The sequence below is a fragment of the Ixodes scapularis genome, unplaced genomic scaffold (genome assembly GCF_016920785.2).
Source record: "Ixodes scapularis isolate PalLabHiFi unplaced genomic scaffold, ASM1692078v2 PGA_scaffold2__306_contigs__length_199485367, whole genome shotgun sequence".
NCBI lineage: Eukaryota > Metazoa > Arthropoda > Arachnida > Ixodida > Ixodidae > Ixodes > Ixodes scapularis.
In genome coordinates, this window is record NW_024609857.1 from 198,508,306 (window position 1) to 198,524,149 (window position 15,844).

General features: G+C 47.4%; 1 protein-coding gene across 1 annotated transcript in view; it reads right to left on the minus strand.

Moving 5' to 3' along the window:
- LOC8039133 (serine-protein kinase ATM) overlaps positions 1-15,844 on the minus strand; it is a 397,758-nt gene that overhangs the window by 325,264 nt on the left and 56,650 nt on the right. The window contains exons 5-9 of the mRNA XM_040208992.3: positions 14,987-15,140; positions 6,498-6,657; positions 3,960-4,147; positions 2,527-2,673; positions 1,115-1,228 (exon numbers count right to left, since the gene is read on the minus strand). Coding sequence (XP_040064926.2) covers positions 1,115-1,228; positions 2,527-2,673; positions 3,960-4,147; positions 6,498-6,657; positions 14,987-15,140 — 763 coding nt within the window. The remainder of the gene's footprint in view (positions 1-1,114; positions 1,229-2,526; positions 2,674-3,959; positions 4,148-6,497; positions 6,658-14,986; positions 15,141-15,844) is intronic.

Here is a 15,844-nt window from a genome sequence, read left to right on the forward strand (position 1 = left end):
CTCAGCACTAAAAGCAACACGACTGTTCTTAGGCAATATATATTACTAGTATCCAGCGGGCACGCTCAGGTATATCCGCGACTACGCGTATAAGAACTCTAAGTTCAACCCCCGGGCTCCAAAGCTGCAGGGATCAAGTTTTGTTCACGGAGACAAGAACTCGTACGAAGTCCAACCGCCGACCCTTGAAGCCCTCTCGCATGGATAAAGTTTTGTTCATGGAGAGGCTACCAGACACTCTCAGCCTACAGCACAGCGTGCACCTCGCTGTGCCGTTCTGTTGCGGATTAAATAAACGCATTCACGCGGAGTATGTGAAATTAGGCCTAACCACTTTCACGATTTCACTGTCCGAAAAAGGACCACACACGATGTGTTGTTTGTTGACATCAATGCATCCGATGGGCGAAGAATGATCGGGGCTCGGCAATTCCTCGACCCAAGCTTCGTGAAGTGTGCGCGACACTCGGTTTCACGGTTTATCAGTTCCATAGTTACCGCAACTACACACTTGCAGCCATTAAGAGAGCAGCCTGGCTTGGGTTGACTTGGCTTGACTTGGCTTGACTTGGCCTGACCGCTTGGCGGCAAAAGAAAACTGGCTTGGTGGCTTGCTAAATTGGACGCAATTTGAGACTCGCAAATCCGAAAATGGGACGTGCGTTCATTACGGGAGGGAAATAAAAAAGTCAAAATATTGATGCCCATTGTGGGGGGTGCGTTTATTATGCGAGCACGTTTATTATGCAAGTAAATACGGTATTTTTGCGGAATCTTCAGAAAAGTTAGGCAAAACTTTGGTTTTCTATTCGGCAAAAGTTTGGTTCATCACTAGTTAGAAGGTTCTAGAAGATCGCCAGGTTTATCGTATCAAGACTATTTGTGCCGCACATTAGATTATCCGATGAAAGGCGCTGTGGACGTAGGCATCTGGCTGAACAGGCTAGACGAGCTGGTAAACAATGATATAGACGTTTGTAATGCTAAAATGTTTCACGTATGCAACACAATTGCCTAGCAATTTACCATACATTTTTTCTAGCCCCGTTTGGCTCTAACCCGTTGAGACCTGGGAGCCGGCTTCCCGCAGAGTAGGGCGGCTGAGGGCACTCACAGCTTGCAGGCCGAGTAACACTGGGTGAGGAACTCCAACAGCTTCCTCAGGGAGGTGACCGCGTGCGCTGCCGTCTCGGGGAACTTCCACAGGTAGCAGGCCAACACTTCCAGCCTGCACGGACAGCACACACGGCGCAACCAGTCAACCGCCAGGACGCCCTCATTCACAGGCTGGGGACGCCCAATAGCCTATGCCAAAAATGTGGCTCCGACAGTTGTTGTTCACGGTTTGCAACTAGTGAAGGGAACAAATATGCAGTCCGGGAAACAAGCACGAGCTCGGATCAGTAAGTTAACTACGCAGAGACAACTTGCACTCGTGTTTTTTCTTTTAAAAATCGTCTAAGAGACACTGCAATTACCTTCTAAATTTTATTTCATGATTTTAATGTGCAGCCCAAGCATCCCAGACATTACATGACAGAGTTCTGAAACTGCACTTACAAAGATCAAATAAGAAGAAAATACTTCAACTGTGACGGTGGCGTCGCCCCACCAATACAGGTGACACATCTACGAGAAAACAGAAACACTCGCAACATTGTGGTCTCCCTTTGTGGCCAACCCAGAGTTCGACGAAAACATAGCCACCTGTCTTAGGCTTGTTTAATCTTCGACAAATGAAAGTAAAAAGAAAAGAATGAGAAGAAAAAAAAGCTTCGGTGATGTAAGAGGTACGACGAAGACAAAAGTTAGAATATTCTGTTATTAATTTCGATCAGTCACCATTAAAGCATTATCAGTGACAGTCAGCATTTGTGCTTCTTCCTGACTGTGGATGGGGACCCAGGAGTCATTTAAGAGAGTACTCAGCATAGACGGTAGATAAGCTTTTCAGTGTGAAAAGACTGTTTCCAGAAAAACTTGTCATTGCCTTCAGCATCTGTTCTGCACTGCTTGACAGTGCAGTTTTGCCACTTTATGAAAGAGCTCCGACTGCTTCAAAAAGTTCAATAAGCACTGCCTGCGAGCAGCTAAGCCAGCCTTACTTCGACAGCCAGGGTGCACCGCTAGGCTGCCCAATTAATGGTCGGCAACAGGATAAGAGTGCAGTACAAGCCTCCAGTGCAAGCTCTCTATCTTCAGTAATCCATCGGCGCAGCCAAAGCGAGATGCAAGGCCACAAGCGCGCTTTGGAGGCAGAGCTTCTGCTGCATTCTTAGGCTGTTCATGTCTGTAGGAAGCTTTCATCCCTGCACAATACGAATTCCCCTAAATTGCCGAGCCAGTTTTAGATCAAAACAAAACTATAACTGTGACCCCATAAACAGGCTACCGTAGAGCCGACCAATTCTTTAGAGGATGTAGCACGAAGGTAGAGTCGGTTCACCAAAAGGGCGCCGATCTGCCCGACCCGTTGCTTTTGAGACAAAGAGAACCCCCAGATGGCTCCCTTCCTCGGGCACACACCAGGGCAGGGCTTCCCTGTTGGGGCTCTGTGTGCAGAGGGAGTCCACGGCATCCGGCAGGGCCCCGCACGGCTTCCCCGCTCCGGTCAGCTGGTGCAGGGACTCCGAGACCAGCCACACCTGCACCCGCCGCAGGCTCGCCTCGGGCCTGGGCCCCAATACAACTCGGGGCTCAAAACCATCGCTCCAACCAATAGCTTCAAATGCCAATCGAACCGAGTTGCTCGGCGACCAGTTTGGTACATTACTCCAATCGAATACCAAATCAAATATGTTACGGTTTATTCCAAATATCTTTTTTGATATTTGAGTATTAGAATGAATGGGAAACGCTTAAAATTAATGACAAACAATCTCGGATGGATCATACAGGATACTTTCTTTAACGTTTAATGCGAGCCCATCGTTCGAGGTCATGCGGTAGCCAGATTTGAAACCCCGTATAAGTCGAATTCTAACAAACAAGCATTCTAAAATGATCCAGCCTTTTCAAAGCAGAGTTAATGTATTTCAATATTCTCTTTTTTTTCAAACAATAGATGAATGGAACCTTCTACCACAGGAAATTGTGAACTCAAGTTCCCTTACAGAGTTTTTAAATAATTTGAAGCGCTTACAGAACTAGTTTCTTCGTTGATACTATTGAGTGGTGCATGCCGTTTGCTAGTTTAATAATATTGTCGTTGTAATATGATTGCAAATTATACTTGTTGATGCGGTGTTTCTCGTTTTCCTGCTGTTGTTTATTTCTGTATACTCCACAGTCTCCTGTAATGTATATGCGGTGTTTTCGTTTTGCTGCTGCTGTTTATTACCATACGTTTTTCTATACCCTCTCCTGTAATGACCCCAAGAGGGGTTAACAGTATCTTGAAATAAATAAAGATATGGTAAAGAAGAAGCCTTAGAACACAGAATCTGTTGCGGCTGCTACATACGTGAAGAAAAAAAGAGGTAGTGGTCTCGTTTGAGCATGTGCGTGCCATTTTGATCTTGCTTAAAAAGTTTGTAAGAGAAAGTAACTATAATGCCGCCTGCAACAGCCAATTCCTTCACTCGCAGGATCTGTTGCGAACGACGCGTCATTAGTACCGAGAGTTAAGCATCTCGGGTCGCACCTCGACAGCACGCAGCAAGAAAAGATGTCTCCGGAAAATGCCACGCGAATACATGACCCCATGGTAACTAATAAATAGCGTACCACTCCCAATCATACATTTTGGAGCCTGCGAGATATTCCTCGATCTCACGCCTGACAAATATTGTGTTGGCAAAAATAAAGTTCTTTATAGCCTTCGTGTTCTATTCGAGGATTGAATACGAAGATACTTATTTTTAGGATTTGCCAGTCACCATTACAACCTCTTGCCGAGTTCATCGCAAAACCGACACGGTAAAACCTTCTAGAGAGGAGCTCTAGAGTGTGTCACTCACGCAGTAAGAGTGGTGGAAGATGTAGAGCTCTGCTTGAGCATCTGCAAGAGCAGCACGTGCCACTCCCCGAGCAGGGCCCTCCAGAGGCCGTCTCCGTCGTCCGCGCCCTGCCCGCTCCCCGACTGGGAGGCGCACCCCGCGGGGTGGTGCAGACTCAGCTGCAGGGCCAGGAACTCCAGCGCCAGCTCCTGCGGCAAAGTCCAACGCCACTTCCTGCGCTTTAGACGGGGCAGCGGGAAGTTCAGGCGGCATCGTTTTGCTTCGCCGCAGACCGTTTGAACCTTTCCAGGGGGCGGAAAACCGTTTCCTGCGATTTGAGATGAGGCTTGAGATAACTGACCACCGTCATTTGAGGCAACAAGATGGCGAAGTGTCCTCACTCCAAAGCATAGCTTGTCCAGTAATTAGAGTAACACAGTGAAACGTCTTTATAACCAAGTCCGCGGGACCGGTGAAATTTTATGTAGTACATTTAACTTCGTCGTAGTATTTGAGCGCGAGAAATGAATCACGCAAAACCAAATTTGTGCTATCGCATATTGACGCACCTCCGCAACATTCGAAGTGTAGTATTACAGGAAAACCTCGTTATAACAAAGTTGAAGGAGCGACCGTAATTATTTCGTTATAACCATTAGTTTGTTATAGCCAATGTTCATTTCTTCCCTAATAGCAAGCAAGGGGAATTATGATTGCTTTGTTATATCCATTAGTTTGTTATATCCCATTTTGTTATAACGAGGTTTTACTGTACGTACAAAACCTCCTTTCTGAGTGACATCAGAAACGAGGTGTTGTACGTTCACAATTGACTTATCAAAAGAGGGAACGGCGGCCGAGTCTGCTGGTGCATTGTAGCTTAGAGCATGTGGAATGAAAGCTGGCGCTGCAGAATAAAGGGGCCATGAAACGATTTTTCGACTTTTTCCTTCGTAGCTTTCCTCCTTAACTCACAAATTGCGCAGAGTACCATGCAGTTCAAGAAGAGGGAAAGGAGGAACTCCCTTGTTGCTTAGACCCTCCTTTGTGTACCCAGACACCGCCATTTCCCCCCTAGAAGATTAGCCCGTCACTCAAAATTTGGACAAAGATTGCGTTCCCCACCCCGTTCACCCCTAAATTATCAGTGCTGTGGAAGCTACGTGTAAAGTTGTGGGCCAGCAACACTTTTGCCACATGATCACGCTCCCTCCCGCGTACCCACGCGGAGAGAATGAGATCAGGTGATGAAAGCAAGGCGGCTGATTGGTCCGGCATGTGCGTAGCTGCCACCGTATTGTCAGCTCAGGGATGAACGGAATCATGTTTGTACCAACCGGGGGAGCAAGGTGGGTGCTTGCCCCCCCAGTTCTCAGACTGGGGGGGCTAAAGCATGTCGCAAAATATCCGCGTAGTTTGCGCACCCCCTTTCTGATGACAGATACTAAAACAAAAGTGTGCAAATAATGCGAGTAAATACGGTAGTTGATACCGAAAACATGCGGCACAGCGACAGCAGAGGGGTGCGGCGAAGGCAGTGCGACAGCGGTGTCAACAACCGCTGCTGCAGTACTTCTGTTCTCTACGCGCGTCACCTGCGAGCGACAATTTACGTAAACTCTATTACTTTCAAGCTAGAAAATTTGTAATACCGGTCATTTTTGCTTTGTGGGGCCGTGCAATTGCTTCCTTAACCAGAAATATTTGTCAAACAGGAATTTGTTGTAGTCAGAGAAACATACTGAACACATGGGGGACTGGCCGGTAATTTATTTTAGTATTTCATTAAACGGGCCTTTTTGTGGTAGAGGCAAAGGCGATTGACTGTACTATAGAGAAAGGGCTAATGTACAAGTTTTTTCTTAATTATCTAGCGGGAGCGCATACGATGCTTGTATGCGCACCCGCTAGATAAGTTTAAAAACATTAAAAAAAAATATTGAGGGTAAAGTTTTCACCCTTCTTTCATTCGGTTTCAATTTGGTGCGTCTGCTCCGATGACATTCTGATGATTTCAGATTCCAAATCGGAGGCACTTTAGAAAGCTTCTTCATCGATGATAAACTCTCAACCTCCGAATTGAATCTCAAGAAGCGTTAAGTGTCTGAATCAAAAGAGCCGACACTCCCAATTTCCACTACTGCCAGAGCAGCCAATGTGCAAAGCAACCACCTGCGAGTATCACGTGCATGGGAGGAAATTTTAAAGCCACAAGTAGCCCCAGCAATGTGAAAGATTATGCAAGCATAATGTTTACAGTTCACAAAAAACATAACAAATAGCAACACCCCGTGGTGCGCTCGGTATTGCGTTATGGCGGGCACTTCCTTATAATTACCACCATACACGTAGGCCGACACCGCCAAAATTGAGATCATGCTCAGTTTCCTGGACTGATGCCAGTTCTGCGAGAGTAAAAAAACTGCAAAAGTCAGGGGATGCGTCGAAAAATGGCTAAACCAAAATCGGAGCTCGCAGCCACGAGCAGAATTTACGGCCCGAGCTTTCGCGAGGCGTCAAGGCCTCGGAACGTGCGAGAGAGCAAGAAACCGTACACACCTTGAGTTGCAGGGAGTTCCAGGTGCACAGGACGAGGAGGCTGCGGAGGATGGGCTCCCCCACGGAGCACAGTAGGTGGCGCCGGCTGGCACCCAGACGCCGGCACACCTCCAGAAGGGCGGCCAGCTGCGGAGCCATCAGGCTGCCGCCCCCGGTCTCCCTGCGGAGACAGACCCCTTAACGTGTCTGCACCTGTCCGGAACGCAGCAGACCCATCTTGGCAAGCGTCCAGCAGATGCGCGAAGCCGCCGTGCCTTCAGTGCGCGGGAGGCAGGCGGCAGTGCACGAGACAGATCGTACTCCGTACGCGCACGGTGGTAGCGAGATTGTCGCACGTGTAGAGAGACTAAAGTTGCTCCAGTGCACCGCGGCAGCGGCGGCGTAGCCAGACTGGCTGGGGAAATCGGTCTCCCCTCTCGCAGAGAAACTCCGCCGAAAGACACCAGCAGACCCTGCCATCAGTATGGACCTTCCCACTTTCAAGGTCTCTTCTCACTTTTAGCTCAACTACAATGAAATATTGCTCAAAGGAACTCCAATTGAACCAACTACTCGGATAAAAATCTCACACAAAATTCCCCAGCTAAATGCCATTGTGACTAACGCATTCCCCAGAGTGAACTTTCAGTTATTAAGCAATCTTTTCCTCGAGGTCCCCCGAAGTTTGCTCGAGTGGTATTACTATCCACTCCACCACAGAGGCCACTCCACCAGGGTCACTCCGTTTCTCCGAGTGTGTAACGTGACCTCCCAGCTGGGTGGTGCGACGCGTGGAGTGCCAAGCCTCATGGCACAGATGAAGTGCTAGGCTGGTCAACATGGCTCGTGGCGTCCATTGCACTATGTTGGGAGGTGATGTAGAACTTTTTGGGGGAAAAACCACTTTGCCTCGGGTCATTTAAATTTTATATTTAAACTAAAAAGCGAGCCACTGGTGGCATAGAGCTCGTATAATTGGCTGCCTCCCATCGGAACGGAGAGGCTTAGAGACAAACCTTGGTAGTCCCGAAGTACCCAGACTGCCAACGAGGCTTTAATAAGTGCAAAGCGGCAGCAAACTTTGACTCGCAAGGTTGGTACAGTCTGTCACAGCTTTATTTTGTGAGAACACACTAAAGTCATGCCGTATATAAAGCACAAGGGGGGATCGGTGGCCGAGCGGGCTAGTGCACACCCGCTCAGAGCACGTGGAGCGAAAGCTCGCGCTGCAGAACCCAGAGATCCTGGGTTCAATCCCCACCCCTGCCCGTTTCGATCTGGATGAGCATCGTACTGGCGTGCGGTGGTGTATAACTACTGCGTGGTGTACGTTAAAGACCCCAGGCTAGCAGTTGTGCTGCACTGGCTAAATCGCTCATCTACACCTGCAAGACAAGTCACCCGTTGAGGCAGACTAAGTTCTAGGCTACCAAATTATTTTTCATAAAGAAAAAATTGAAGTTGATGATCAATTGAACAGCTTTGATACACTGCGGGGACATTCTCTCAAACTCCTTATTTTTGGGTTCAAAAAGTATTATTTTGCGACACGGATTTTAGTTTTTAATAATTTGTTCCCTATTAGATGAATCATTCGTAATCTCGATAAAAAAACACGGCCGAGCTCCCATACATTTTTTTTTTTTTTAGAGCGCAGCTCTTAGGCACTTGTTTCCGGCTTGAGCGGTGTCGCCGTCGGCATAACCGCGCGGTGCATTATGGGTAAATTTCCCCGCTAAATCTAGCAAAAAAAATTTCCCCGCCAAATCTAGCGGAAAATTTCCCCGCTAGATTTAGTGGAAAATTTTCCCCGCTAAATCGAGCGGAAAAATTTCTCCACTAAATTTAACGAAAAAATTTCTCTGGGGGGGGTCACGTGACCCCCCTCCCTCAGTACCCTTCCCTACTCCCCCTCAAGAGCTACGCTCTAGTTCGGCGTTAAAGGGAGTTGTAAACGGCTTTCTTTTTTTTTTTTCTTTTTTTTTAATATTCAATATACAGTTGAACCTCGATGTAACGAAGTCGGTAAAATTCGCAATTTACTTCGTTACATTGAAATTTCGCTAAATCAAAATTTGGCTTTAGCATGCAAAAAAAAAAATTCCGAAACATTTTACGGGTATGAAAACTCACCGAAAATGACATTTATTTAGGGGCAAAGTAGTCCGCGAGTTTTGCTTGCGCCTTGTCCGACAGTAGCAGCAGCGTCATACGGCTTTCGAGCGCCCAGAGCGCTTGCACGGCATCCTGCTGCCCATGCGACGCCGTGTACCTCCTCAGTACGTCCATTGCGTCGAGCACTTCCCGAGTGCTCGTGATCTCGGCAGTTTCTTCAGGATGGCGTCCAAAACGTTTGCTTTCTCATCCAAAAAAAGAACTTTATGTTTCCTTATGGCAGCAAACACGTGAGTGAACCGCCCGGTTGAAAAATAAAGCTGTTTAGTTTAGGCGGTGCCAATGTTTCCAACCTACACAGCACTCTTGACCGCACAGTTTACTTGCACCCTTGCGCCCACAGTGCGCTTGCGCCTTTGCTTTACATCACGCTCGCAAGACGATAATCGGTCTTCTCGATCTTCTCCTAGATGGCACTGCCCGCGCGGTCGCGCCATCACGTTGCTCCCCCGCTGAAGTTGGCTCCCGCGCTACCCGCGGTACAGTGAACTATGATGATCAGTGAATGTCAGTGGTGATGCTGCTATGCCGTGTTAACTTTATGCTCGGCATTTTCTGGCCAGCCCCACGGAATCCGCTTTGCCCCACGCCTCACCGGCGCTACCGGCGCCGCATCCTCGGGCAGCCTAAGAACGTTGGAAGGCCTGTCCCCGTGAAGTAACCTACCAAGCGCTCGCGTTTGCGCATAATTTTTTTATTTAACCACAATTTTTTTGCGAAGTTGTTTTTTAGAATATTTATTTATTGCCTTCTATGGCAATGGCGCTTCGTTATATTGAAGTAGCAGCAAAATAGACTTTGTTATATAGAGACTAAAAATACATGGAGTCTATGGGCAAGAAATTATGAAAAATAAAATACTTCGTTAAATCGAGGATTTCGTTACATTAAAGTTCGTTATATCGAGGTTCGACTGTATTGTAGAATATACCCCATTAAGAATGAATAATGACTATCTTAAACATTTTATATTTTTCTCGAGCTTATCACAACAAAGATATTGATAATTTCAGAGTGATTTATATCGGCTATCGCAAGTTCTTAATTGATGCAGTCAGTTTTTGTTTCCAGGCAAAGACATATTTTGGTGAAAACTGCTATTTTGCAAAAAAAATTAAAAAAGTACCCACTGTTGTCTGAAAGCCAAGAAAATAAAATTTAAAGAACAAATAGACTTCTTTTATCCGCACATGCATGTTCTGTTCAAAGGTTTGGTATCTTTACAGAAAATATTTAAATTATTACGGTGTAAAAAAGATATACAATAACATTTTTTCACATCTCCACAAAACCGCTTGGCTCTCCTTTTTTTTTTTTTTTAAGGATGCGGGCGGTAGGGAGTGTTACTGCATCTGAAGTTGCATGCTGAAAGGTCAGTCTCGCAGATAGATGTTCAAAATAATTTAAGACAAGAGACAGTTGAAAAATAAGGAACAAATAACGGACTTGCGCATAGCGAATCCCGAGTGATTCAAGGAGCGGCCAGGCTCTTTAAATCGACCACAAAATTCGGTTTCTTAACCTATCGCGCTACGACTTTGTGCAGCGTTGCCCACAGATGGTGCATTTTTTTTGTAAAATTTGCAAAGAGCGAACTTACCTGAGGAAAAAGTAAAGAAAGAATAAGGCTTAGCTCCTATGGAAACGCAGCGAAGCCACCGGTCTTCAAACAACACGGCACCGTTTCGCATGGGAGACAAGAGATGGCGCAAGCGGTCGCGACGCCACCGTTCACCAACGAACGAGCAGACGACGCTGAGAGCCGGCATCTTTAGCAGACAATCTTTTCGACTCAAAATCGGCGCAAGTTCCGCAGGCGGCGACAGTTGCAGAAACAAAAACAGGCGCGGTAACAACAAGGAACTGCGGAGCAGACGACATCAGTACCCTAAAAAGAGTCAAAATATTGCGACAAACCATTTTTTTAATCGGTCCATACAATATGTTTTATTAGTAAGGACGATAAAATAATGCATTGGCAACAGATATCAGAAAAGCTCACGGCGCTTTTGAGTCGAAACGATCGTCTGCTAAAGACGCTGGCTCTCGGCGACGTATGCTCGTTCGTTGGCGGCAGTTGGAGTCACGACCGCTTGCGCCATCTCTTGTCTCACATGCGAAGCGGCGCTGTGTTGTTTGCAGACCGGTGGCTTCGCTGCGTTTCCATAGGAGCTAAGCCTTTTTCTTTCCTTACGTTTTCCTCAGGTAAGTTTGCTCGTTGCAAATTTTATGAAAGAAATGCACCATCTGTGGGCAACACTGCACTAAATCGTAGCGCAATAGGTTAAGAAACAAAACCTTGCAGTTGATTTAAAGAGCCTGGCCGCTCCTTGAATAACCCAGTAAATGTGGGAGCATGGAAGCATGATTTTGCTGCATTGTTTACCTTGTGCAGTTTTGCATAAAAGGTACTTGTCGTTTGTAGTTATAAGCAACCATCCAGGACTGTTTAATATGGTTGAGAGGTGTCATTTCAGTGCAATTCTCCCGCCTTAATTTATAGGCATGGCGCTCCACAAGTCCCGACCGCGGGTCCACTTTTATGGCTCGGCTATTGCAAGAAATCCTTCGTTTAAGTCACACCAGCCATCGCGGGACAACTGTGTACCGTCTACAGACAAACTAACTGAGAGAAATTTAATAAGACCATCACTGACAGCATTGCCGTGTACGTAGACGTGGAACAAGGTGCTACCGTACATTATCTTCATACACAACACGGAGGTTGAAGAAACAACTAGGGCCACGTTGTTTGAGATGGTACACTGCAGAAGAGTTACCGCCACGCTCGACACCATGCCGCCTCACGAGCCAATTGAGGATGGCGGTGACGATGCTCCAACAATACCTCAGAGAGTAGAGAATGCTCGTCAACTCGCAAGAGTCAGAATTTGAGACCACCAGTGGGTCCACGCACAATGGTACAACATTTGTCGTCGCGACGTCCACTCTCAGCCCGCAGGCCGGGTATGGCTGTTTCAGGAGCATCTCAGTGAGATGCTCTTGAAACGCTACTTCTCACCCTATGAGGTTCTCTGCCACCTTGAAGTGAACTGCTGCCCGACGGAACGCAACCCGAGGTTGTCCAGGTCGCTCGTGGCAACCTCGGGTTGCGTCGAACGACGCACCTGAGGTGTGTCATTCGCCGCAAATGCACAACATGAAAAATGACAAGTAAACGACAAAATGCACATTGTGGCAACCCGAGGTTGTCCACGTCGTGCATTTTTGTTGTTTACTATTATTAGTGTCGTTATTTTTGTTTGTCTAGCATCGGGACGATGCTAGACAAACAAAGGGGGAGTAATGCCGCGAGCATGGTCGAATGGGCAGTGCGTGCTAGAGCACTGCACAGGCCCAAATTTTGAGGCCCAGTTTGGGACCGCCGACTTTTGGTCTTACCCGACCTGGACCCGGCCTGATGGGATGCCTACCCAATCAGGCCTGGCCCGGTGAGAACGTGCCTCATCTCCTAAATTCAAAGCTGCCCCGGGAAGTTGTTGGTGCATTTGATTTGTTGACTAATTTGCATGAAAGGCGCTGTCATATCGGAGTGACGTCGTGAATATTTGAAAGCTTACACAAATATAAGACGCAGCTTATCTTTGGTAAGCAGAAGGCTTTTTTTTTTTCTTCGAGGGTTCAAAAAGGGAAAGACGATCGTACCGTCCCCTGTGACAGGACTGCCCTTGTTTTCTTGCCTGCTGGTATCTGTCCCATTATGCCGATGGAATCCCCAGGATTCCGCGTATCTCCTCGTGGGCTTTCTTGGTCCAAAGATCCAAAGATTATTTTATTAGTGCTGTCATAGCGAGTTTGCACTTTGGCTTTTTCGTTTATATCATATCTAAACTATTCACTTGTTAGCATTTTCGTCTCAACGTTTTAGAAAGTGTGCTACACCACTGCCCAAGCCCAGCCCGGACCCAGAAACAATCTGTGCTGCACGGCCCGGGCTTTCTGGTTAGCCCGGCCCCGTGCAGAGCTCTAGTGCAAGTGGCTCTCACGCAGGTTCGAATTCCGCCGTTCATACTGCGATTTGCCTTCCGTTGCCCCTGCTCAAAACTTCCAGTGCATTCTCGGTGGTATTGTATTTTCTGTGCAAGATCCTCCAAGAACATAAGCTGTGTATAAAAACAGCGACAGCATGCAGCGCCGGATCGGCCTTCCGCTAGCACTCGATCCCACTGCCTTGCCAAGATCGACGCCGGCAACGCCCATTATTGTACTTTTATTTTGGCACAAATTTGCTCCATTAAACATCTAGTTTCCTCCGTTATTCATTGTTTCTTCACTCGTCATCCGTGACAACATTCCAAACTATTCAATATTCGTGCAGAAGTAAAAAGTATGCTTTTCATCACTTACTTTGGATGCGAGCAACGGCGCAAGCCGGCGTTACTAGACCTTAAATGGGAAACTGCCATAGGTGCCTGCTTTGAAAAAGTGGCTGAACCCCTATTTAAGTACCGAACCATGCGACTGCAGTGGCAACTTTGGGAACTATACATACTGGAATGGAGAAGAACAAATAAAAATTTAGAGCCCTTCCATTTCACATAAAGATGGAGGACCAGCGAACCTGTTATCTTTACGATGTCTAGGTTGACGTCTAGAGGACAATGTCTAGGACGATCTCAAGGACGTCTAGGACGACCTCAAGGATGACTTCTAGGACAACCTCAAGGATGACGCCTAGAGGACACCTACGAACCCCTCAGGGACGACGTCTAGGACGACCTCAAGGACGTCTAGGACTACATTAAGGACTTCTAGGACGACCTCGAGGACGACGTTTAGGATGACCTCAAGGACGACCTCAAGGACAACGTCTAGGACTACCTTAAGGACTACTTCTAGAACGATCTCAAGGACTACGTCTAGGATGACTTCTAGGACGACCTCGAGGATCACACCTAGAGGACATCTACGACAACCTCAAGGACGACGTCTAGGACAAACTCAAGGACAACGTCTAGAACTACCTCAAGGACGACTTCTAGGACGACCTCGAGGACGACATCTAGGATGACCTCAAAGACGACGTCTAGGAAGACCTCAAGGATGACTTCTAGGACGACCTTGAGGATAACCTTTCTCACAACCTCAAGAACAACGTTTAGGACTATCTCAAGGACGACTTCTAGGACGACGCCTAGAGAAATTCAGCTTTTCCACTCTGGTGAAAACCAGAGTGGAAAGGCTAGAAGGCTGCCGCCATCTATGAGCAATGGCAGCAATTAGACAACCGGCAAGCCGGTTGTCTGATTGCCACTGTCGCTCACAGACGGCGGTAGATGTCTGGAGTTTTGTGTCGACATCTACTTGTCCACGGATACGATACTGGGTAAACTAGCCTTTAACAGCTCCGCTGTAAACACTAACGAGTTTTACCTTTGTCTGCAAAGTGAACTGTTGCTGACACCCTTGTCTCAAAACAAAATCTGTACAGCAATCAACAAACTACAAACAAGCTAACGGAACGAAATGACCGCTAAGGGGCGGCGTTCTAATTGACTTTGGGTTCCAGTGGCTCAGTTCCTGTGAACGCTATTGGAGGTTCGTGTTCCAAAGGCATTCGCAACTGAGCCGTCCTAGTAATGTTGGCGTAAGCTAAGGCCTTCGGAACCTACATCCGCCATTCCGTGATTAAGCACAGTGTACAAAACAAAAAACGTAGAGCAACGTACGACGTAAAAGAGACGTAAGGCACTCCCTAGCGTCTCATTATTCTATTAGTATTCCTATGGCCCATTTCTTTTAGCTGACGAAACTCACTCGTTCATTGCAGACCACCCACAACCTTCTCACCTTACTGCGGTTGTGGACCTCGTAAACTGAAACGACGACCGAGAAAACCCGGCAGTGCTGAATCGATGGGAGAAGTTGAACCAGCAATGAGAGATATTATGCCGACACGACTCTAACTCCGCTCTTTCTTTTTCCGCGTTTCCGGAGCACTTGGATGCAGCTCAACTTTACTCTTTGCTACTGCCAACCCACGCTTGTTGCCCCTTTAACTACCTGGGCATGTGGTCTTTACACCAGTAGATTCATCTTTCAGCTGCATAAACAGGTCAAAGGGATGATAACGAAAAACACGCCTCGTAGCAGCACTTGCTGCTACGGGGCGCCGAAGCTGCGCGAATTAAATCTCAAGTTATAAACAAAAAAGCCCTAAAAGCAGCGTGTCTCTATGCGTAAAAAATTGTGAAATACGCCAGTGCGTCATCTCGTCGTAAGCATTTACAAGCAGTCATAAGGCAGTTGATTCCGCTCAAACGCAACTGTCCGAGCCGGCCTAAAAATGAGAGAATGTCCCAAGCGTGCAGTACCTGAGCCTGCCGAAGGACCCGGCAAGGGCGTCCAGCACCTCTTCCAGATGCTCCTGGTAGAAGCCTTCCGCCACCAGAACGTGGAGGGTCCTGCTCAGGATCACCGCATCCCCCTTACCCTGGCGCAAGTTGCGGCACACCAGCTGCAGCACATCTGCAGAGGGGTCGTTCAACAGACCGTAAGGTATAAATCGGAAGACGTTGCATACACCATTAATCGGAAGATGTCCGAACAAAGTCCCAAGCTAGCAGCCATCGGTAGGAAAACCCCGAGAAAAAAAACCTCCCAAGAAACCTCGAGGGAAATTGAGCGGAATTCTACTGGTAGATTTGGAGGGTTTCTGGGGTACCTCTAAATGTCAAACGTATTTAGAGCCAGCTCTTGCCACTTTTGCATGAAAGTCAGAGACGTAGCCTCGATGTAGAGTGCAGCGTGAAGCACACCATCTGCTCTTGGACTTTGATGGGCGTGCGTTTGACAGCAGCAAAGCCACTGAGGATCTTGCTTGCGGGCATTGTGTTCCACCAGAACGGTGCAGAAGCCACAACGGTGGGTGCAGCAGGATCAAAAGGGAACAGTGAGGGAGACAGCTGCAAAACAAGAGCACCAGGCCCAGCAGCAACAGGAAGCCAGCTGCCATTGCACAACGGCCGACCGGGAGTTAAAGGGCAACTCCGCTTCATTTTTGATATTTAGAAAACTATGTAGTCCTCTTCAGTATCATATAGGAAGACCCCATGTCAAATATTACAATCTAATTCCGTCTATATATTTAATAAACTGGCCAGCGAACCTTCAAGCGAGCCAAGTCGCCGAAATCTGCCAACTCTAGCGTGCGGCGCGAGGCGCAATCATCA